The 24,459-nt window shown below is 45.2% G+C and overlaps 1 protein-coding gene across 4 annotated transcripts in view; it reads left to right on the forward strand.

Annotated features, from left to right (window-relative positions):
- The window catches only part of CDIN1 (CDAN1 interacting nuclease 1), a 535,942-nt gene that overhangs the window by 115,302 nt on the left and 396,181 nt on the right, over positions 1–24,459 (forward strand). For 3 of the 4 annotated variants that reach the window (XM_089671290.1, XM_089671292.1, XM_089671293.1), the window contains 2 exons: positions 11,041–11,105; positions 15,915–15,975. In XM_089671290.1, the coding sequence (XP_089527416.1) occupies positions 11,041–11,105; positions 15,915–15,975 (126 nt within the window). The remainder of the gene's footprint in view (positions 1–11,040; positions 11,106–15,914; positions 15,976–24,459) is intronic. The other variant, XM_089671291.1, reaches the window with a different exon arrangement.

Consider the following 24,459-nt stretch of genomic DNA (forward strand, 5'->3'; position numbering starts at 1 on the left):
GCAATGGCTGATCATTTATTCACAGTAGGGTATTCATTCATAGAAAACTGTTAATGTATGACGTGGCCATGTGGGCGAGCCCCGCACCGCCAAGTTGTGTTTAAATTGTGACAGTGGCTGCCCACTGTCACTGGGACGGGGAGATCGGGGGTGTAGGGTACAGATGCTGGAATATGTTACATGTTCCACTCTAAAAGAGGTGAACTTATCCTTTAGCTTAAAAATTATTTAAACTTCTGTCTGTGTTGCTGTTGGAGTGATTCCCTCACTTCCTGTCTGGTGAAGAGGTTATCCCAGGGACTGAGAGTAAAGTGAAGTCTCTCAAACTGAGCCCTAGACAACAGTCAAACCTTACAGGGGTTATAAAGATCTCTAGCACATAAAAGTTCAAAACTAGTGGACTTATCTAGAGATAAAGATGAAGATCTAATAGAAAAAAAATGTTTATTTGAAGATATGCATAGAAAAGTCTTTCAGGAATATGGTATTTGGATTGAAGGTCAGCAAAAGACAAAAGCTTGTGGGTTGTAGGGTGCACTAAATGTGGAAGTTGAAAAGCCCCGCTTGTGACCAGGGAAGCATTCAGCAAAAGGAAAGACCATCCGGTATGTCTGGGTTGAAAAGTATATTTAATAGAGAAGGGCATGGGGAAGATAGAGAGAGTACCTTTCCTGGCATTTTTTTCCATATTGACAAAGTAAATAGCATTGCTGCTAGACAGAGTTTCTGAACAAGAAATCACAGCCCGCAAATGAGTACCACAATAATATTTCAGAATATCTGGAGCCCCCAGACCTCCTCTAGATTTAATGCCAGGAGGACAGATCTAGCAATGTCATGGGAGGAGCTGTGCCAAATAAAATTCAGACAAGATCTCTGAAGCAATTTTAGTTGAGATAGTGGTATAGGGACTGGTAAAGTCTCACATAAATATAGAAGTTTGAGAAGAATAAACATATTGAGTACATTATTTCTCTCCTGGAGCAAAAGGGGAAATTTTGTTCAATGAGTCAGTAGTCGATTGATTTCTGAAAATAGGGAGGCGAAATTTGCATGATAGTCAAATAAGGAGTCGTTAAATAAACACCTAAATACTTGAGAGTTTGAGTGCACCAACGGAATGGATAGGTCAATTGGAGTGTGGTGAGAAGTGTAGAAGGAATATGAAAAAGGAGGGCTTCTGTCTTAGTAGTATTAATCTTAAATCCCGAAAGAGGGCCAAAGGAATTCACAATGTTATGTAAAAACTGGGAGGGATGTATGGGGATGAGTCGTAAAGGTGGTGGGGTTGGTCTGCTCCTGTCACCGCGGAGCACCTTCCGAGTCCTCCCAAACCCCCCCTCCCTATCCTTCTCCTCCTTCGAGGCCCACTGCGTCCGACTATTCTCCCCAACCCCCCTGAAGATTGCTGTGATATACCGGCCTCCTGGATCCATACCCCGCTTCCTGGAAGACTTCTCCTCCTGGCTACCCTTCTTCCTCTCCTCTGAGCTACCCACCATCATTCTTGGGGATTTCAACATCCCTGTCAACCTTGACAACCCAGACACAGCCCGTCTCCTCCACTTAACCTCCTCCTTTGCACTTGCACAGTGCATACAATCCACCACCCACTCCGACGGTAATATCCTTGATCTTGTCTTCTCCAACCGCTGCGCTCCCCACAACCTCACTAACACCCCCTTCCCTCTCTCTGACCACAACCTGATCACCTTCTCTATCTCCTCGTCCTCCAACAAAAACCCCTCCAAATGTCACACTACTACCAGCCGTAACCTCCGCAACCTTAACCCTGCCCCCCTCCACTCTGCAGCTGATCAACTCCACGACCGCATCCTCCCCCTGTCCTGCCCCGACTTGGCTATGACTGCCTACAACAACGTGCTGTCAGCAGCCCTTGACTCACTAGCGCCTTTAACCACACGCAACATCAGACTCCGACCGCTCCAGCCCTGGCAGACTGATCACACCAAAACCCTCAAACGACGCAGTCGTGCCCTGGAGCGACTATGGCGCAAAACAAAATCCCAACAAGCTTTCACCTGCTACAAATCTGCCTTCCGCACCTACACCTCCTCCCTCCACGCAGCCAAACAAGCCTACTTCCTGACCCTCATCAAGGCCCTCTCCTCCAATCCTCGCCGACTCTTCTCCACCTTCAACTCTCTACTCTCTCCACCCCCACCTCCACCCAGCACCTCACTCACCGCCCTTGAGATTGCCAATCACTTCAAAAACAAGATTGACACAATTCGCAAGGACATTGCCGCAACTCACACGCCCTCTCAACCCGTCCCCTCTCACACAGCTACCCCCTCATCCCCCCCCCCCCTGGACATTACCCGCAGGGACTTCGTCACTGCTCAAACTCCCTCCGACCCCATTCCCCCTCACTCGGCTACCCCCTCATCACCCCTCTCCCACGGCCCCACCACTGCTCTGACCTCCACTCCCACCCCACCCTACATTCCTCATACTGAAGCTCCCCCAACACTCCACACCTTTGACCTTACTACCATTGAGGAAGTCTCCAAGATCCTCTCTGATGCCCGCCTCACCACCTGCCCCCTCGACCCTATCCCCTCACAATTCCTACGACCTCCCTCCCCCTCCATCCTACGCTCCCTCACCCACATCTTTAATCTCTCCCTCTCCTCCGGCACTTTCCCCTCCCCACTGAAGCATGCACACATCACCCCCATACTTAAAAAGCCCTCCCTGGACCCCAATGACCCGAACAACCTCAGACCCATCTCCCTGCTCCCACTTACATCTAAACTCCTCGAGCGTCTCGTCTACACCCGCCTATGCTCTCACCTCAACGACAACAACCTCCTCGATCCCCTACAGTCTGGCTTCCGCCCCCTACACTCCACCGAAACCGCCTTACTCAAACTCTCCAACGACCTTCTAACCGCCAAAGCTAATGGCCACTATTCAGTGCTCCTACTCCTTGACCTCTCTGCGGCCTTCGACACAGTTGACCACCCCCTCCTCCTCAAAATACTACACTCCCTCGGCCTCAGAGATTCTGCTCTCTCCTGGCTCTCATCCTACCTGTCACAACGCTCTTTCAGCGTTACCTATAATGCTACCACCTCCCCCTCACTCCCCCTCTCTGTTGGGGTCCCTCAAGGCTCTGTCCTTGGGCCCCTTCTCTTCTCCATCTACACCTCCTCCCTTGGCCAACTCATACACTCTCACGGCTTCAACTACCACCTCTATGCCGACGACACACAAATCTATCTCTCAACCCCCCACCTCACCCCTTCGGTCTCTGCCCAAATCACACACCTACTGAGCGACATATCAGATTGGATGTCGCTCCACTTCCTTAAACTGAATCTCTCCAAAACCGAGCTCCTTGTCTTCCCCCCAGCCCGAACCCCACCCCCCATTGACTTCTACATCACATCCAACAACGTCAATATCAAACCCGCTCTGCAGGCCAGAGTACTTGGTGTCATTCTGGACTCCAACCTATCCTTCCAGCCCCAAGTCCAATCTTTAACAAACTCGTGCAGACTCCACCTCCGCAACATCGCCAAAATCCGCACGTTCCTAACCCCAGAAACCACTAAACAGCTCATCCACTCCCTCATCATATCACGACTCGACTACTGCAACTCCCTCCTCACTGGCCTGCCTCGCCGCTGGCTATCCCCGCTTCAGTTGATCCTGAATACGGCTGCCAGACTCATTCACCTTTCCAACCGCTCCATTTCCGCCACCCCCCTCTGCCAATCCCTCCACTGGCTTCCGATTGCGCAACGGATCAAATTTAAAATCCTAACACTGACGTACAAAGCTGTCCACCATACTGCCCCGAACTACATCACTGACCTAATATCCAAGTACCGCCCAGCACGCACACTCCGCTCCTCACAAGACCTCCTTCTCTCTAGTTCCCTGGTCTCCTCCTCCCATGCCCGCCTCCAGGACTTCTCCAGGGTGTCACCCATCCTCTGGAACTCCCTGCCCCAACCCATCAGATTATCACCTACTCTCCTCTCCTTTAGGCGCACCCTGAAAACCCATCTCTTCAGGGAAGCCTACCTCACCCCTTGCTAACTTGCTGACCTCCTCCACTCTTCCTACCACTCCATCCCCCACAGCTATCTCCTCCTGTACCACTATCCCACCCCTTCTAGATTGTAAGCTCGAAAGAGCAGGGCCCTCGATCCCCTCATGTTTTGCATTGTATTGGTATTGTTCTGTCACATGTTCTGTCCCCCTTTGTAATGTACAGCGCTGAGTGAACTATTGGCGCTTTATAAATACTGTATAATAATAATAATAATAATCTACGAAGAGAGACAACTTGTATTCCTGCTGTCCAAAGATACCCCTCTAATATCAGGCTGAGAGTGAATGGCCTCGACGAGGTTTCAAGCAGAGGACAAAGAGCAAGGGCGATAAAGGGCAGCCCTGCTTAGTAACATTAATAAGGGGAACGTTTGTGACATGAAGGAAGCCAGTTGAATCTGGGAGGTTAGACGGGAATATAAAGCTCACAAGGCGTGTGGAAAGGTGCCAGAAAAACCATAACGGGTTAAGGTGGCAAGCATAAAGGACCAGTTTAGGCAGTCAAATGCTTTCTGAGCATCTAAGCTCAGATGTAAGCATGTAGAAAATGGGAACAGGGCACAGTACCATCAATTAAGGAGGCAAAGAGGTGTAGCATATGTGGAGACAGTATTGGAAGAAAAGATTTGTAGCAAGGATATGTTAGACCATCAGAACCCCAAGATTTATGGAAGGGTAAATGTTTAACTACCTCTGCTAATTCCTCAGCGGTGAATGCTGAGTTCAGTGTAGATAGACTGGCCGGGGATAAATGAAGGGAGGTAAAAAATGAGTCAAATTTTTCTTGTATAAATTGAAAATGAGAGTTATATACAGTAGCTTATGGTAGGATTCACCAACGACCCTGGATATATTATGCGGGTAGTAAGTTGGGGTCCTGTCAGGTTGAAGGATAAAGTCAGGCAGGGAAAGAGAAGATCAGGGCTTAAGTTTATGTACCAGCATCCTATGTGTCTTATTTGCATATTCATAAAACTGCTGCTTAGCCCATTGTAATTTTGTTCGAGTCCAAATATTTGATATGATTTGCGGAGGGAAACAGCAGCCCGTAGGCGTTCCACCATAAGAGAATGAAGTAGTAGAGTTTCCGCTTTGTGTAGCCGAGTGAGGAGGGAAGATATTTGGAGAGTGGCTTCTCTTTTTAAATGAGAATCGGTGGATATGTATTTGCCTCTAAAAAAAGGCTTTATGTGATTCCCATAAGGTGGACGCCTCAGATACTGAACCTGCATTAATCTGAAAATATTCAGTCAGTTTTTGAGCAAGATGATCATTAATAGAGGGGTTTCATAATAAAGATTCGTTAAGATGCCAATGACAACCTCTATGGGTGGGGTAGAGGTAAGCAGATGCAAAGTTATAGAAGCGTGGTCTGACCACTTAATAGGGTTGATCTCTGAGGCTACCCTATGTGATAATAAAGGTGTGGTTACAAAAAAATTATCTAGTCTCATGTAGAGTTTATGGGAGGGTGAATAGAATGTAAATTGTTTGAGTAAGAGTGCTTAACCCACTATGCATCAAAGAGATTATGGGCTCGAACAAATTTACCGAAAGAAGCAGAAAATTTAGAAATTTAGTGGAAGGAGTAGACTGGAACAATGACCTTCTATCTTTGGTTTGAGACATATGCATATTAAAGTCACCTCTGATAATCATAAAGGGTTAGGAAAATGTTTGCATTTTGCACAAAAATTTCTGTGAGGAAATGTGTTTGACCTGAATTGGGTGCATAGATGTTGACCAAAGTAAGAGAGGATGCTATGTAGTCGCAGTTCAGGAAAGTAAACCTTCTGTTGGGATCCAAGAGAGAAGATTTGATCCGTAACGGGCAAGAACATCTAATTAAGATCACCACTCCCACCTTCCCAAATGGGTCTGAAGCCACATAAGTGGTAGGAAAGTGTTTAGAAGCAAACTTAAATGACCCACTGGAGCAGAAGTGAGTTTCCTGAACCATGACCACATCAGCATTTGAAGATTTGAACTCTTTCAGAGCCAACTGTGACGATCGCGGCGTCAGACCCCAGCCCTTCTCACCAAACTCGTGACCGAAGGACTAGCCAATCTAAAACCACGCTGTCACGTGCGTAACAATGCCACGCCCAGCTGCACCCTGCACAAAGATTTTGTACAGAGAAAGAGGAAACTCGGCAATATCAGCAATAACACTATGAAGTTTGAATAATCGTCGTATACCACTGTCACTGCAGGCAGAGATATACCGAAGTTTAAAACGCACACACAGTGCTTTTCAGAGGCAGGGATTCTTAGTTCGCATTAAAGAGCTTTAGAAACAGTTCAACACTTTCAGAAAGTAAGATTTATTACTAAAAGGGTGCAATAAAAATATTTACAGAAAAAGATGTAGCCAGTATATATAAATATACAGAGAACAATAGCACAGCAAAGAGATAACAAAGAAGTTTAGAGGGATAAAGTACTTGCCATCAGCCTTGGGTTAAGCAGATCAGGTTTCAGAGACAAAAGGGTCTTATCTCCCAAAGTTAGTTCCGATGTTAAAAAGGGAGATTCTTCAACTTTGCTCAACTCAGCTTAGCTTTACTTCAAGCACCACAGCCTTCATTTAGGAACTCCGCAGGGTGTCTCCCTGAAGCAGAGAACCAATCGCCTCATTTGGGGAGGGGGTTGTGTGGGCAAGGAGCTCAGGCTATGACCAAAGCCTTCACAAATTATACTATGGCCAATAACTTTTCCTAGGTACATATAACATTCTATCCACGAGTAGATTAATACCCAGAATCTTGTGCGGAACGTCTACATATGAAATATGAGATACCTGCTTGGATGGCTAAAGAGATATAATTTTCTGCTCTCCTATATATGCCAGCTAGGGGGTGTAATATACCAAGTGACTTGTCTTAAAGTGAGCCATCTGAATATGTGCTCCATGTTTGTGTTATTATTTCCTATTTGGAGATATAACATTATATGGAAAACTGGGTTTTAAAATGGAAGCCTGTTTTACGACTCCTGGGAATGTCTTTTGAAGCTCCGTGAGGGCTTGGTTTATAGTCTTACGATATCCCAGATTGCGAGCTAACCGGCATCTAGGCACCAGCTCGGCTGGAAGTTTTATAGCCATGACGCCCTCCCAATGAGTTTGCTGCTTGTGATCTCTGCAACAAACAGACCACATGTCACTCAACAGAGAGGGAGGGGGGATGTCGGAGGAATCTGATTTGGGAGAGAGAGATACAATATGGAGGGGTTTGGAGCAAAATGGATGACCGCGTCCATCTCTGTGGGCACGATTGCTACACCAACCACCTCTTTTGGATAGAGTTTTTCACAATATAAGAAAGGACTCATAAAGCCATAGTATAACTTTACGGGTACATGCAAGCATAATCTAAATAACACAGATGCAAGAAGAGATCCTGGGTATATGAAAAAAGAAAACCAGCGTAGGCATACCATCAGAAAATAAACACAGTAAACAAATTCAACTAGTAGAGTCACAGTCGATCAAAAAAGGACCCGAGGAAAAAACCCCCCAAAACTCGAAAGCCTGAGAGGCCAAGGCTCTCAGTGAACCAGGGTCAAAGCCCCAGATAAAATGGAGGAGCATGGAGACCCTCAAAATCTGGCAGGGGGGGGTTCCCCGCTCTCTGGATGGAAGCAAAATAAAGCTTGTAACTCAGAGGAACTGCTGTTCAAAAGAAAAACAAGGTAAAGTTGGTGGAGAATAGAGTTCCTTGCAACCCATGGGGAAAGGGTCTAAACCCGTAGTTGGGGACTTCAGTGAATGAGGAACACTCGGTCCACCCAGAAAGGTGTAATAAATGGAGATCTCTGGAACATTCAAGTTGGGTATCTGGAAGAAGAAGCACGTTGAGGAGTGGAAAATCCTTTTTGTGATTTCTGCCGCAGTGAAGTCCAAATCTTGCCCGGATTGGAGAGAGGCCTCGGTTGTAGAGGGAAGCAGAAAAGCTTCCTCAGGAAAAGGGGGTAAACCCAGATTGTGGATAAAGGCCTCACCTTATTGTAGATCACAAATGGAGTATTGCACCCCATCTTTTGAGGCCATTAGGCAGAAAGGGAACCCCCAGCGATATGTTACAAAAGGATTTTGTAGATGGGAGGTGATGGGGCGAAGATTTCTCCATTTAGCCAGAGTGATAGGTGATAAATCATTGAAGATCTGCATCTTGTCACCTTTATAATCCAGGCGAGCTTTTTTTCAAGTAGCCACAATTAGGGCTTCTTTGCTTTCATAATAATGGAAATGGACTACGATGTCCTTGTTTTTTTAAATCTGCTGGTGGCTTAGGGGCCTTATGCCCATCTATGTCAGGTATACGAGGGGTTAAGGTGGTAAAAAGTCCCAAAAGATAAGGGCGAATGTCGCGCTCACTCACGGTTTCCGGGACACCTCAGATTCTCAAACTTTTCCGCCTCTCCCTGTTTTTTAAATCTTGTTGTGTTTTAAGTTGTGAGACGGAATGTTTAAGTGTTGCATTATCCTCCTCCAGGACGTGAACATATTGCACCAATTCATCAAATTTAGTTTCTAGGGTGTCAGTGTGCTTCCCCAATTGGTTTATTTCACCTCTCAACTCCTGTGCAATTTTCCCCATCTCTCTAGTTATATTATGCAATAGGGTTTGCAGCTTTGAATCTAGGACCTCCACAATAACAATGGAGGAAGGCCCTCCTGGTGTAGGAGAGGAGGCAGCTGAATAGGCCCCTTCAGTGACCGCAAATGGATCCGTGCATACTTGAGGCCAGGGATGCGGGTCTAAACAGGCAGCTTTCCAACGTCGGAGGAGGCTGTGACTCGTGGTGCGGTGGGGAGGTATGTTTCTGCCTCCCAATTTTCCCCATGGGATGCCCGGTGCCCTCAGGAGTATAGGCAGCTGACTCCCTTGCTTCTGATTGCTGTGTAGGCGGCGTGGGAGTCCCGGAGAGTGGGCGGGAACTGGAACCTCTAGATCAGAGGTGTCAAACTGGCGGCTCTCCAGCTGTTGCAAAACTACAAGTCCCATCATACCTCTGCCTTTAGGAGTCATGCTTGTAACTGTCAATCTTGCAATGCCTCATGGGACTTGTAGTTTGGCAACAGCTGGAGGGGCCGCCAGTTTTACACCTTCAGCTTTGTTTTTTAAAACCGTGTATAGTACTTTCTTTTACAAAGCATTTGCAGAGCTTTCAGCAAACTTCAAGCAACTTTGTTAAACCTTTTAAAGCACACTTCAGCTACCTTTTGGGACTTTTAAAGCAGAACTGCTCAGCATCTGAGCACCACAAACCAAAAACACTATTTAATTTATTTTTCAATTTCAAAGCAAACTCATCCATCCATGTTTCCATGCTTTATTTTACTGAGAAATCACTTTGAAAAACACTACCTAGCATTTCTAGCCATGGCCATCTTGAGTAAGGGCAAGTGATTAATGTAGCCTTTAATTTCTGGAATCCATCTGCCCCTAACTCAGGCATGCATGCTGGAGGATGTACTGGCCTGAAAAGACCACTCCTCCCCTCCTGAAGACTCCTGGGATGTACTATATGACATCATTTGCTTAGGCCTGGAAATAACTGAAGAATTATTATTAAAAAAAGTTTTTAAAATCGGAAAATATCGTATACTTCCTATCTATTTACTAATGCTAATAGCATAAATATTAAAAATAGTGTGAGAGTGAAGTTCCGCTTTAAACACAGATCTTAATGGAAATGCTAGCTGTCGTGTTATATAAGCTTTTTGCAGGCATCAAGAAGAACTTAAGTATCTTTTTAAGACCTCATTCACACAGGCGCATAAGCCATAGTTCTGTGCAGTGGGTTGTGTTTACGTGCCCTGGGACTGGCAGCTGCATGCAGTCAGCCTGTCAAAATCAATGACAGCCTGTCACAAAGTGGCTCTATATGGATCTTCTTGCACATGCCAGTGTTTACATCTGTGCAGGGATGGACGCACAGTTATTTTCACAGATAATGTGCATCTGTCTCTGTATGGATGTAAACACTGGCATTTGTGGGAAAATTTGTACAGCCACTGCGTATCTCAGACTGTCATTGAGCTTGATAGGTTGCCTGCATGGTGCTGCACAGAAAACCTGTAATTCCATGGGCAAAAAACACGACCCCCTGCACATAGGTATGGTTCTATATGTACCCATGTAAATGAGGCCTTAAAGTTAAATATAGTGCACACATAGACATTTCTGAATTTGATGACTTTAGCTTTTTCCGTATTTTATATTACCTGTCTACCATCTTTAAGAGTGTATACCATTCACATCCTCACCACTAGTGGGGGGAGATGAAGGCAGTGTTACCATCTGAGGGAAGTAACATAATGTTATGTAATTCCCTCTCCGGAAGTTTTGTTTGACAGGTATCTAGTCTCTCCACACCCTATCTCTTCTGATCTTTTATGAGCTACTTTTTTTTTTTCTTTGCCAAATGCTGCTGTCTGTCAAATGAGAAGGGAGAATACTAGGCATTGTTTGCAAGATTGCATACCTGCCTGCACTGTTTGTAACTTGCAATTTGTTTTAGAGTTTTTGCATGAAAAAACTTTGATGCTTTCTGTAGGTGTTCAACAAGCTGTAGGAAGTGCTAATGCGTACTGAAAGCTTTGCAAATATTTTGTGAAAGTGTGCTATATCCACTGCTTTTTTTATAAGCTGAAGTTTGTGTGTACAAAGGGTAAAGGTTAAAATCACTTAAAACTGGCAAAATCTCTTGGGGTTTGGCAAACATCTTTCAAATGTGATGGAGTAATTTAAATGTAAATTTGAAATTGAGAGTGTAATCCTGAAGCAAGTATAGTGCAAAAGTGAAAAAAAAAATCCTAATTTTTCAGATTAGAAAAGACAAAGATAAATAATTTTTTTACTAAATCCTATAAACTATAAAAAATAGTCCAGTTATGTATAGTGATACTTTTATGTTTTAATATATTGCTTTTAATCCCTGTTGCAGAAGCTTATGAAAAGGACTCATGCAAAGCATCATGCTTCAGACACTGTGGAATTTTACTACAAATGGTAATATGTTTGTCTTTATCTGGCAATATGAATGAGGTAAAGTGACTCCAAACTGCAGTTTAAAAAAATTATATTCAAGTATGTTTTCTTAACTCAAAATGTCTTTTCTGTTGCTCTCAGCCTCCTCCAAATCTCTATTTTTTTTCTAATCCATCTTCCTGATAGAGGGTGGCTACATTCATTTTCCATGGTCCTGCTGTATGTAGGAACATAGCCGCCCTCTCTTGCTCATTCCAGAGTGGACAGGACCATGACTAATGTGAGCTGCCCAGAGCCATTCAAAGTAGTGGATGTGTATAGATTATTTTTGGAAAATAAAGATATAGTTTAGTGTCACTTTTACCTGTGTTTGACCTGAACACTTAGCCCTAGATCACACCATGCAGGCTGGTTGTGGGTGCGGGAATTGCATCTGTTCGTGCAATCGCAACCGAATTGCGCTGCTCTTAAAAGACGCACAGGGCTGCCATTCATACTGAATGACACCCCCACACATCTCAGCCCTCGATTTACCTGTGGCCTCGTTTTCAAAAAGGTGCATGCACCTTTTTTGTGTGGGAAACACGGGCACAGCAGCCCATTCAAATAAATGGGCTGCTGTGCCTGAGCAAACACATGCCTTAGGCTGGAGTCACACTTTTTCATTGGGTTAACACACATATCATTTAATGCAAGACACGTAACACATGACAAAACTCGCCTGCGACTTTAACATAAATTTTAGCTGCACCCTTTTGACTACTAAGTAGAAGTTTATAAGTTGCAGTTTTTACACCAAACTAGTTCTAAAAATAGTGTACTAAATTCTTTAATCCATAAAAATGCAACTAAAAACTGCTCACAATTTAAAATCGGGTTCACAGACCCATACATGTACAGGCATGTACAGCAATACACTTAGGCTGGGTATAGCAAGATAACAGCTGCCGCCTGCAACCGGAAGTGACATCACCACACTTCCATCCTATGTGTTGCATCACGAGTCACATGACTTCTTCAGGGATTATCTTAAAGCAGAAGGCCACTGGTGAATTTATATAAAGATCTGAAGACTGTCTGAACTTTATTATTTCAAATATATTGGAACTTTGTTCATTTACAGCACTTATAATACCCATTTATTAACATCACTGCTTTGAGGTGTGGTGCTCAGCCATGTGTTTACTGAAATTATTGTATGTATTTTATTGTTTGAGTATTCATGTGCACTTTAACTCACATTACATATTTATTAGTGTCACTGTGTAAAGCAGCTCTCAGCCGAGTGTTTACTTTAATTCATGCTTAATTACATTCTTTTTTCATATATAACTTAATGTGTATTATTTATGTGATTTAGTTTAGCTAAGTGTTTATTGAGGTTTTTACTTCTACACTTCTCGCCAATATGATTTTACACGATTATTATTATGAAGATTAGGAGTTTTTTAGTGTATGATTTTATTTTCACTTTTATTGTTGTTTTGTTATATTTGTTTTGAGTGAGTAGCGCAGCACTAATTTATGTATGAATTTGATTGTTTTATGTGGGAACACATTTGGATGCTTGCAGCAGCTCTCTATATGTTTGCTTAGTGGGTGGCAGCGCAGGAGGATTTATTTTCGTTTGAATATCAGTATTGTAACCAAAATATTTCAAAAACATATAGTGAATAGTGGTGGAAACCTGATTGAGTACCTCCTTTACTGATACGTGAATAATGGTGGAAACCTCCCATACAAAATATCAGTTTACCACTCCTATTTTCAATGGTTTATTGAACCACAATACATGAAAAATAAATAAATAATATAAATTCCTATACCATACACCTTGCTATTGTGTTCTTATACTGCAATATAACATACAATACCTAAATATCAATATTGTAACTCAAATATGCCAACAACATATAGTGAATAGTGGTGGAAACTTCCTAAATAAAATATTAAAGTTCAGTGCATCAATAAGTCCGTAACAAACAATCTGCTTAATCACATCCTGAGTTATGAGCACAATACTAATCCCACAGCAGTTGCACCATGCAATAATCATCACCAGCGGTAACAAGCGCACATCTCCATATTTGACTTTGAAAATAGATCACTGCCCGCCTTCACCTTAATTTCACTGGTCTCGGATGCTATTCAGATGCAGCTTGGATCCAACAGCTCCTTTTGTTCCTCTGTGTAAGATTCATAGGCATGCATAGCTCAAGCAGAATCAAAGATAGGCCTTAATTGTGCTTTACCACCATTAAAACCCAATACTTATTAAAAGACAAACAAATACACTCACATCGAACAATGCACTTTAACCACTTCTTAACTGTCCTATAGCCGAATGATGGCTACAGCATGCTCATCCAGTTCTGGGAGGGTGTCATATGACATCCTCCCAGAACATGCCCCACACCCCCAGTGGCGCGCACCCAGCGCTCTCTGTTATCGCTGTGTGATTTTGATCACATGACACGGTAAAGGGCCAATCACAGCAGCCTTTTACCACGTAATCAGCGGTGTCCAATCACAGCTGATCATACTTTCCGGTTATCGGCAGTACTTTCCTCACGCTGTCACATCGCGAGTAAAGTACTGCCAATAACCGGCAATGGTCAAAGGAGACATCTGCACTGATAATAAGGACACTGTTTATCAGTGCAGCTCCAAAAGTGCCTATCAGTGCCACCAATCTGTGCCCATCAGTGCAGCGTCACTGCCTCCTCATCAATGCCCACCAGTGCCGCCTCATCAGTGCAGCCTATCAGTGCCCATCAGCGCTGCCTATCAGTGCATCCTCATCAATGCACATCGTGAAGAAGAAAAATTACCTGTCTGCAAAATTTTATAAGAGAAACAATGTTTTTCATTTATAGTGAAAACAATAAAAAATCCAGTGGTGATTAAATACCACCAAAAGAAAGCTCTATTTGTGTGAAAAGAACATGATAACATTTCATATGGGTATAGTGGTGCATGACCGTGCAATTATCATTCAAAGTGCACATTCAAACAGCATGGAAAGCTGAAAATTGGCCTGGGCAGGAAGGGTTTAAAAGTGCCAGGTAGGCAAGTGGTTAAACCATGCACATGGATATATGGCTTGTATTCATGTATCAGTAAAGGAGTTACTCAGGAGTTAATCAGAAGGTCTGCACCACTATTCACACATATTTGAAAAATTGAGGTAGTACTACACTTTTTGTGTTATTTGGTTTACCACGGGAGCTCTTTATTTGTTTATAACTTTTCTTTATTAAGTTATATAAGAAGTGGTTAGAAAACATGGCCTCTTTGGGCATTCCCAGGCCAGAAGGACATGGGGGGGGGGGGGGGGGGCACAAAAGAAAAAAATAAGCACTGCAGAGCAAGTAGTCTACCCGTAAGGCAGTGAAAAAAAACCCCAACCAGGGCAGTGGACACAGCAGATTACAATAAGTAAAAGGGTAGCAATAGGACAGCAGATCATACAATTTTGTATGAGATCACATCTCAGTATTGGAGTCAGTAGTGTCAGCAGAATTAATCCAGAGAGTCCACACTTTATTAAATATCTTTGGGCAGCCCTGAGACAAATATGTTGCTGTAAATAAAGGTATCACTGATTTGACAAGGAAACGCCAGTAATTTATGGACAACACCATTGACGCTTTCCACTTCATGATGATCACCTTTCTTGCATAGAACAAGTGAAGGTCCAGTAGGGTTCTGGTTGCTCTGGAATTGGCTAGTGGTTCTACTAAACCTAATAGGCAAACTCGAGATTGTAATGGAAAAGAAATAGAGGTAAGGCGATTATAAAATGTGCTATAGCAGTTCAATATTAGCAAAGATGAGGACACACCCAAAGCATATGTATATAATCAGCCGACCCACTCCCACAACGCCAACAGGTAGGAGGGACACTCGGTTAAATTCTATGAAGTCTCAAGGGTGAGAGATAGATTCTAAGTAAAATCTTAGATTTGAAACAGGCGATCCCTTCCCTTACCGATGCCAATTGAAGGAACGTTTATTCCCAAACCTCCTCCCAGTCCTTGTCGTCCAGGTTCGATACCTCCTGTCGCCATTTAGTTTTTTGGGACTCCAATCCTTTATGTACAGAAGGCTGGAGTGTACGGGAGCTCTTTATTTGATTTGGTCTCTTAAACTCCCTGCTTAACAGCTGTTGAGATAGAACATCATCTGCATAGGAACCTGCTTATAACATAGTGGCATATCCTAACCAGCATGGATATAAAAATAATTCCTGAGAAGACTATGCATACTTTCTAAGCAGTACCCAATAATGTATATATCTAAATAGTTTAAAGCATACCCGAGGTTAGGTTGTTAAAAGTACTGCTGTCATTGAATACTAAAATAATGTAGATTTTCTTAAGTATCTTGGGACCCCTGAGTCACTCTAGTATGTAGTTTTCAACCCACTTTCCAGGTAGACAGCCTGGCTTTGCCCCCTCCCACTGCTTTTTGGGTCGCTGTCGCCCATTTCTGTTATGAGCTTCATTGGCTAATAGTGAGGCAGAGGAGGCAGTAGGGGAGTGGGACCAGATTGTTGATTTGGAAAACTGGAGGAAATTTAAATCAGAACACTGAATCAGTGGGATGTAATAAAAGTAAAATAACATGTTGACACCCATGACAGCTGTAGTTAAGCAACCTAATTATTACTTCAGGCATGCTTTAAAAACTGCGTTCTTTATCAAAATACACTTTTCATTGCACATTATGTAGATTGTGTATTGTACATAATAAATTGGCCTATATAAGCATATGGTCCAAGGTGGCCTGTTGTTTAAATCCTGTACGTTTTGTTACATTGTCTTTCAGGTACTTACATGACATAGCGACAGACCCAACAGCACCTGTCCTACTCAACCTAGCTAATGAGGTAAGGCTAAATTGGTTTACAAGCAGCAGCACCTGCAAGTATTGCCAGCAACTGTGCTGAATGTACTGTATGTGTCATATCTAACAGTCAGCTATATTTACACATCAAGTCTAATTGCATACATGCTGAGATGGGCAGTGTAGAAAACACATTTCGGTAAACAAAAGTGTGTGAAAATAGATTTCCATATGCGGCTGTTTTCAGTCACTGTTGAAATTGTTTGTCATTTACAGTTTCATAAAGAAACTGTTCCATGGATGCTGAGGTTAAAAATAAAAACTAATTTGCATGTCATAAAACATATCCAATTACATTTATTGAGGTATGCAGCTGCTGTAAGCTTTTCCTCTCCTCATCTTACCCTTCTTCTCTGAACAAACATGAATGGTTGCCTGGCCAAGCTGAGCATATGTACTGTATTTGTGGTAGGGGCTGCCTATACTGGCAGTGTTTTTGTGGCTGAAGTCCTGGGTCTGCACACCGACTGTGGCCATTAAAGTGTATGTATAGCCAGAATGTTTTTTTTGTAATTGAGTAGGGGAAGGGTTAAAAATCCCTTCCAGATTATTTTTTGCTTTCTGTGTAAATTAAGGGAGATTTGCTTCACTTCCTGTCCATGAGCCCCAACAGGACATTAGAAAAAATCTCCCAAAGTAAGGGAATTCCTCTCCTCTCTTAGGGCTCGTTCACACTAGGCTGTTTTGCCAACGCTTGCCAAACGCCCCTATAGCGTTTGGCAAGCGTTGGTCCGGTGTTTGCGGAGCGTTTTTAACGCTCGGCAAACGCTCCGCAAACGCCGCATGCGCGGTTTAGCGGGGGTTGCTAGGCATTTGCCGAGCGTTAATAACGCCCCACAAACGCCTATAATGCATTTGAGTGGTGTTACCGCTCCGCAAACACCCCGCAACCGCGTCGCAACCGCACCGCAAACGCCGGCCGGGCGTTTGCGGAGCGGCACCATAGACGAGAATAGGAGGCTTCAAAGCCTCCTGACTCGACCAGAGGCGTCCGTTTTGCCGCAACGCGACGCGACGCAAACGCTCCTGTTAGAACAGCACCATGTGCTGTAATGTGCAGAATTGGCAGAGGCGTTTGGGAAGCGGTAAAAACGCTTCCCAAATGCCTCTCTGCCGCCTGCACACAAGGCTAGTGTGAACGTAGCCTTAAACAGTTGCACACCCCCCAAAAATGATGTCCCCATTGAAAGATTGCCCTTCATCTCCACTCCTGGGAATAGCTCTGAAATTTTAATGACCCTTTCACACGGGTGGGCCATTCGGGGTCCGCCTGTCCATTTCTCCATTGCACTCTATGGAGTGTCAGATGTTAATGGACATGTGCCACCAGCTCCGCAATGTCGTCATGGAGGAGTGGAAGAGGACTCCAGTGGCAACCTGTGAAGCTCTGGTGAACTCCATGCCCAAGAGCATTAAGGCAGTGCTGGAAAATAATGGTGGCCACACAAAATATTGACACTTTGGGCCCAATTTGGACATTTTCACTTAGGGGTGTACTCACGTTTGTTGCCAGCTATTTAGACATTAATGGCTGTGTGTTGAGTTATTTTGAGGAGACAGGAAATTTACACTGTTATACAAGCTATACACTCACTACTTTACATTGTAGCAAAGTGTCATTTCTTCACTGTTGTCACATGAAAAGATATAAAATATTTACAAAAATGTGAGGGGTGTACTCACTTCTGTGAGATACTGTAGGTGCCAGTGGACTCTGAGAAATTGCATGGTACAGCCTGTCCTGTGCGACTGTGGAGGCAACTTTGTAGAAAATCTGTGAGAAATATGTTAGCTGATTTTTGCTGTAAATTTTAGTTTCTGGGATTTCTGGAATGCACCTAGACAGAAAAAGAAAAGTCAGAACTCTCCTGACCTATGTACTTGTTCAGATTGGGTCAGAATGTATTGATGCCTTTGCATTATTATTATTATTATTATACAGTATTTATAAAGCGCCGATAGTTCACTCAGCGCTGTACATTACAAAGGGGGACAGAACATGTGACAGAACAATACCAATACAATGCAAAACATGAGGGGATCGAGGGCCCTGCTCTTTCGAGCTTACAATCTAGAAGGGACGGGATAGTGGTACAGGAGGAGATAGCTGTGGGGGATGGAGTGGTAGGAAGATTGGAGGAGGTCGGTCAAGTTAGCAGGGGGTAGGCTTCCCTGAAGAGATGGGTTTTCAGGGTGCGCCTAAAGGAGAGGAGAGTAGGTGATAATCTGATGGGTTGGGGAAGGGAGTTCCAGAGGATGGGTGACACCCTGGAGAAGTCCTGGAGGCGGGCATGGGAGGAGGAGACCAGGGAACTAGAGAGAAGGAGGTCTCGTGAGGAGCGGAGTGTGCGTGCTGGGCGGTACTTGGATATTAGGTCGGTGATGTAGTTCGGGGCAGTATGGTGGACAGCTTTGTACGTCAGTGTTAGGATTTTAAATTTGATCCGTTGCGCAATCGGAAGCCAGTGGAGGGATTGGCAGAGGGGGGTGGTGGAAACGGAGCGGTTGGAAAGGTGAATGAGTCTGGCAGCCGTATTCAGGATCGACTGAAGCGGGGATAGCCAGCGGCGAGGCAGGCCAGTGAGGAGGGAGTTGCAGTAGTCGAGTCGTGATATGATGAGGGAGTGGATGAGCTGTTTAGTGGTTTCTGGGGTTAGGAACGTGCGGATTTTGGCGATGTTGCGGAGGTGGAGTCTGCACGAGCTTGTTAAAGATTGGACTTGGGGCTGGAAGGATAGGTTGGAGTCCAGAATGACACCAAGTACTCTGGCCTGCAGGGCGGGTTTGATATTGGCGTTGTTGGATGTGATGGAGAAGTCAGTGGGGGGTGGGGTTCGGGCTGGGGGGAAGACAAGAAACTCAGTTTAGGAGAGATTCAGTTTAAGGAAGTGGAGTGACATCCAATCTGATATGTCGCTCAGTAGGTGTGTGATTCTGGCAGAGACCGAGGGGGTGAGGTGGGGGGTTGAAAGATAGATTTGTGTGTCGTCGGCATAGAGGTGGTAGTTGAAGCCGTGAGAGTGTATGAGTTGGCCAAGGGAGGAGGTGTAGATGGAGAAGAGAAGGGGCCCGAGGACAGAGCCTTGAGGGACCCCAACAGAGAGGGGGAGTGATGGGGAGGTGGTAGCATTATAGGTAACGCTGAAAGAGCGTTGTGACAGGTAGGATGAGAGCCAGGAGAGAGCAGAATCTCTGAGGCCGAGGGAGTGTAGTATTTTGAGGAGGAGGGAGTGATCAACTGTGTCGAAGGCCGCAGAGAGGTCAAGGAGTAGGAGCACTGAATAGTGGCCATTAGCTTTGGTGGTTAGAAGGTCATTGGAGAGTTTGAGTAAGGCGGTTTCGGTGGAGTGTAGGGGACGGAAGCCAGACTGTAGGGGATCGAGGAGGTTGTTGTCGTTGAGGTGAGAGCATAGGCGGGTGTAGACGAGGCGCTCGAGGAGTTTAGATGTAAGTGGGAGCAGGGAGATGGGTCTGAGGTTGTTCGGGTCATTGGGGTCCAGGGAGGGCTTTTTAAGTATGGGGGTGATGTGTGCATGCTTCAGTGGGGAGGGGAAAGTGCCGGAGGAGAGGGAGATATTAAAGATGTGGGTGAGGGAGTGTAGGATGGAGGGGGAGGGAGGTCGTAGGAATTGTGAGGGGATAGGGTCGAGGGGGCAGGTGGTGAGGCGGGCATCAGAGAGGATCTTGGAGACTTCCTCGATGGTAGTAAGGTCAAAGGTGTGGAGTGCTGGGGGAGCTTCAGTATGAGGAATGTAGGGTGGGGTGGAAGAGGAGGTCAGAGCAGTGGTGGGGCCGTGGGAGAGGGGTGATGAGGGGGTAGCTGAGTGAGGGGGAACTGGGTTGGAGGGAGTTTGAGCAGTGACGAAGTCCCTGCGGGTAATGTCGAGGGGGAGGGGGGATGAGGGGGTAGCTGTGTGAGAGGGGACGGGTTGAGAGGGCGTGTGATTTGCGGCAATGTCCTTGCGAATTGTGTCAATCTTGTTTTTGAAGTGATTGGCAATCTCAAGGGCGGTGAGTGAGGTGCTAGGTGGAGGTTTGGGGTGGAGAGAGTAGAGAGTTGAAGGTGGAGAAGAGTCGGCGAGGGTTGGAGGAGAGGGTCTTGATGAGGGTCAGGAAGTAGGCTTGTTTGGCTGCGTGGAGGGAGGAGGTGTAGGTGCGGAAGGCAGATTTGTAGCGGGTGAAGGCTTGTTGGGATTGTGTTTTGCGCCATAGTCACTCCAGGGCACGACTGTGTCGTTTGAGGGTTTTGGTGTGATCAGTCTGCCAGGGCTGGAGCGGTCGGGGTCTGATGTTGCGTGTGGTTAAAGGCGCTAGTGAGTCAAGGGCTGTTGACAGCACGTTGTTGTAGGCAGTCATAGCCAAGTCGGGGCAGGACAGTGGGAGGATGCTGTCATGGAGTTGATCAGCTGCAGAGTGGAGGGGGGCAGGGTTAAGGTTGCGGAGGTTACGGCTGGTAGTAGTGTGACATTTGGAGGGGTAGGCGTTGGAGGACGAGGAGATAGAGAAGGTAATCAGGTTGTGGTCAGAGAGAGGAAAGGGGGTGTTAGGTTGTGGGGAGCGCAGCGGTTGGAGAAGATAAGATCAAGAATATTACCGTCGGACTGGGTGGTGGATTGTATGCACTGTGCAAGTGCAAAGGAGGAGGTTAAGTGGAGGAGACGGGCTGTGTCTGGGCTGTCGAGGTTGACAGGGATGTTGAAATCCCCAAGAATGATGGTGGGTAGCTCAGAGGAGAGGAAGAAGGGTAGCCAGGAGGAAAAGTCTTCCAGGAAGCGGGGTATGGATCCAGGAAGCCGGTATATCACAGCAATCTTCAGGGGGGTTGGGGAGAATAGTCGGACGCAGTGGGCCTCGAAGGAGGAGAAGGATAGGGAGGGGGGGTTTGGGAGAACTCGGAAGGTGCTCTGCGGTGACAGGAGCAGACCAACCCCACCACCTTTACGACCGTTAGGTCTGGGTGAGTGGGTCCAGGTGAGACCTCCATAGGAGAGTGCAGCAGGGGGGGTAGAGTCAGTGGGCTGGATCCAGGTTTCCGTGATCGCTAGGAGGTTGAGGAAGCGGGATACAAAGAGGTCGTGGATGGCGGTAAGCTTGTTGCACACCGATCGTGCGTTAAGGAGTGCACGTGAAAACGGGGGGGAGATTTTAGGGAGCAGGGGGACAGATACTAGGTTGCGGGGGTTGCGGTAGGACGTGGAGGCGGGAGGGTGTTGTGCGGGTGAGGGAGGTGGTGGAGGGCCAGGATTTGGGGATATGTCCCCCGCGGCTAGGAGGAGGAGAAGGGTGAGAAAGGTGGCATGGGAGCGGGATGTGCAGGAGCGTGAGAAACTCCTAGTGGAGGTGTTCGGGTCAGAGGGAGAGTGGAGTAAGGAGGTGGTGGGTGCCATAGAGGGGCGAAGGAAGCAGTGAGGACACAATATACAAATGTTTAGGAGGAGCAGAGGGATATAGTGAATGAATTTTGGGAATGGAGGAGAGGAAAATGAGAAGGAGGAGTAGAAGAAGCATTTTGGGGGGGGGGTGATGAGAGCAGTAGTAGGGAGATGATAGCAATGAGGGGGAGATGTACAAGTTTTGGGGTGGAGCAGAGGGGTAAAGAAATTAGATTTGGGAACAGAGGATAGTAATATGAAGAGGAGAAGAGGGGCGTATTATATAAAGGTACACCGAGTGGGACTCAGGTATGTAAGAGAGGTTTCCCAGGGTGATTGCTTGCAGTCTGTCCAGCGTGCAGTAGAGCTTCTTGCTGTTGCTGTGTCTTCCTGCTGCTTAAGTTCTCCTGCTTTAGTTCAACTGCTGTGTTTAACTGCATCACACTCTTTCAAAGCCGCACTCAATCTGAAGCAGCACCCCCATCAGAGACTGTGCCCCCCATCAGAGATCTCCCCCATGAGCCGATCTAAATTTATAGGGAGATGCTCAAATGAGCATTCAACTCCACCCCAATTAGAAGCTGATAAGGCTCACATGAATAGTGGGGGATGTTTCTTAGGAACCAGACTACAGTCGTAAACTGGGTGCAGCTGGAGGTGAGGACTGGTCAACATACACAAATATAAATACACCATTTGTTCTGAATATAACAGGAGTGAATGCGATTTTGAGTTAAGAGTGGAGGTAGGAGATAGAAGCATTTACCCAGGAGGAAAACAGCAGGAGTCAATGCGTTTGAGTTAGGAGTGGAGGTAGGAGAGAAGCATTTACCCAGGAGGAAAACAGCAGGAGTCAATGCGTTTGAGTTAGGAGTGGAGGTAGGAGAGATGCATTTACCCAGGAGGAAAACAGCAGGAGTCAATGCGTTTGAGTTAGGAGTGGAGGTAGGAGAGATGCATTTACCTGTGAAAGTAGAAAGTAGAGAAGGCATAATTAGATTGCTGTGTTTAGCTGCATCGCACTCTTTCGAAGCCGCACTGCATCAACATAACATTTAGTCTACTAGCATTTTTAAAAGAATAGCTCAATAATAGTTGCCTCTGTTTTTATTAAAGATTTCATGTAATAAGTTAAATGAATGAAAGGACATATTAATCATTGAGAACATTAGGGACATCTCATATAAGCGAGATAGAAGCTGTAGTTTTTAGGTGCACCCCTTACATTGCTTTGTTACCATGTCACATGTGGGAGTAACACACATCGCTTAGTGGTTAAAGCTGAACTCCGGGATAAACAAAATGTCTAAATGCAAGCGGCATATGTATTCTTCCTTGTATCTTGGTGTGCTTTGTGTATTTTTTTTAGATCGATGCAGTAATGCAGCTTGAAACTTTCCCTCTGTGCAGGAGCTTCCTGTAATAAAGACCGGTCACTGCTGCTCTCTCTCCACATGCAGAGGGGGATTGTACACTAAACTCTGTATGCACAGATCAGTGTACACCCTAAAGAAGATTGTGAACAGGCAGGCAAACGATCGTCCTTATTGCAAATTTTATGTTTACTAGCATAAGTCATGCTTTAAAGCCAAAACTTTTTAAAGCTTTGGTTAGGGTAAGGAATAAAGTTAAAACATGCCAAAAGGTGAGCAATGCCCTAGGGTTTGCTTTAGAAAGCAGCCACATCTTGAGAAGGAAAGACTGTCTCCTGCCAACATGCCATAGAGAAGGATCTTTGGCCTCTGTGTGAAAGCAGCAGTCTCTCTGTAGAGGTCTCACAAACCCCTTGCTGAGTTAGATCCAGAACTCTCCAATCAGCAGAGTATGAGCTTTGCTGATTGAAGAGCTACAGTGGGGGAAATAATTATTTGATCCCCTGCATATTTTGCAAGTTTGCCCACATACAAAGAAATGAAGGGTCTATAAATGTTTTATCATAGGTGTATTTTAAATGATAGAGAACATCAAATTAAAATCCAGAAAAAACAAATGATACTAATGTTATAAACTGAGTTGCAGTTCAGTGAGTAAAATAAGTATTTGATCCCCTACTAACCAACAAAATTTCTGACTCCCATAGACTGGCTATCTGCTCATGTGGTACACAGATTAGTCCTGTCAATTTAAGAAGGTGCTCCTAATGACAACTTGTTATGTGTAAAAAAGACACCTGTCCACAGAATCTCTTTCTTCCATTCAAACCTGAGCATCACCATGGGCAAGACCACAGAGCTGTCAAACAACATCAGGGACAAGATTATAGATCTGCACAAGGCTAGAATGGGCTACAAGACCATCATCAAGAAGCTTGGTGCGAAGGAGACAACTGTTGGAGAAATTATTCATAAATGGAATAAATACAAAATAACCATCAATCGCTCTCGGTCTGGAGCTCCATGCAAGTTTTCACCTCATGGGGTAAGGATGATCATGAGAAAAGTGAGGTATGAGCCCAGAACCACACGGGAGGAGCTTGTGAATGATCTCAAAGCAGTTGGGACCACGGTCACTGAACAAACCATTGGTAACACAATACGCCGCCATGGATTGAAATCCTGCAGGGCCCGAAAGGTTCCCCTCCTCAAGAAGGCACATGTACAGGGCCATCTGTAGTTTGCCAATGAATATCTAAATGATTCAGAGGATTGGGAGAAAGTACTGTGGTCACATGAGACCAAAATTGAGCTCTTTGGCATTGACTCAACTCGCCGTGTTTGGAGGAAGAAAAATGCTGACTATGACCCTAAGAACACCATCCCTACAGTCAAACACGGAGATGGAAACATTATTCTTTGGGGCTGTTTCTCTGCTAAAGCTGCAGGCTGACTTTGCTGCATTGAGGGGCCATGCATTGTAAAATTTTGGATGATAGCCTTCTTCCCTCAGGCTGGGTTCACACTTGTCCGGTGCGGTATATCGCATCTGATTTCCACAGGAACCGCACTGCATTCCTGTGCAAATCACATGCGAATTGTGTGCGGTGCGATCAGAACCATACATTTTATATGGCTCAAATCACACCACATCCACACCAAAAAGGTGCAGGATCCTTTTTTCGGTCCACACTAGAATCAGATCGCATGGGTATTCACACC

Source organism: Staurois parvus, unplaced genomic scaffold, assembly GCF_062004578.1.
Source record: "Staurois parvus isolate SC_StPar_1 unplaced genomic scaffold, SC_StPar_1.0 ptg000104l, whole genome shotgun sequence".
NCBI classification, from domain to species: domain Eukaryota; kingdom Metazoa; phylum Chordata; class Amphibia; order Anura; family Ranidae; genus Staurois; species Staurois parvus.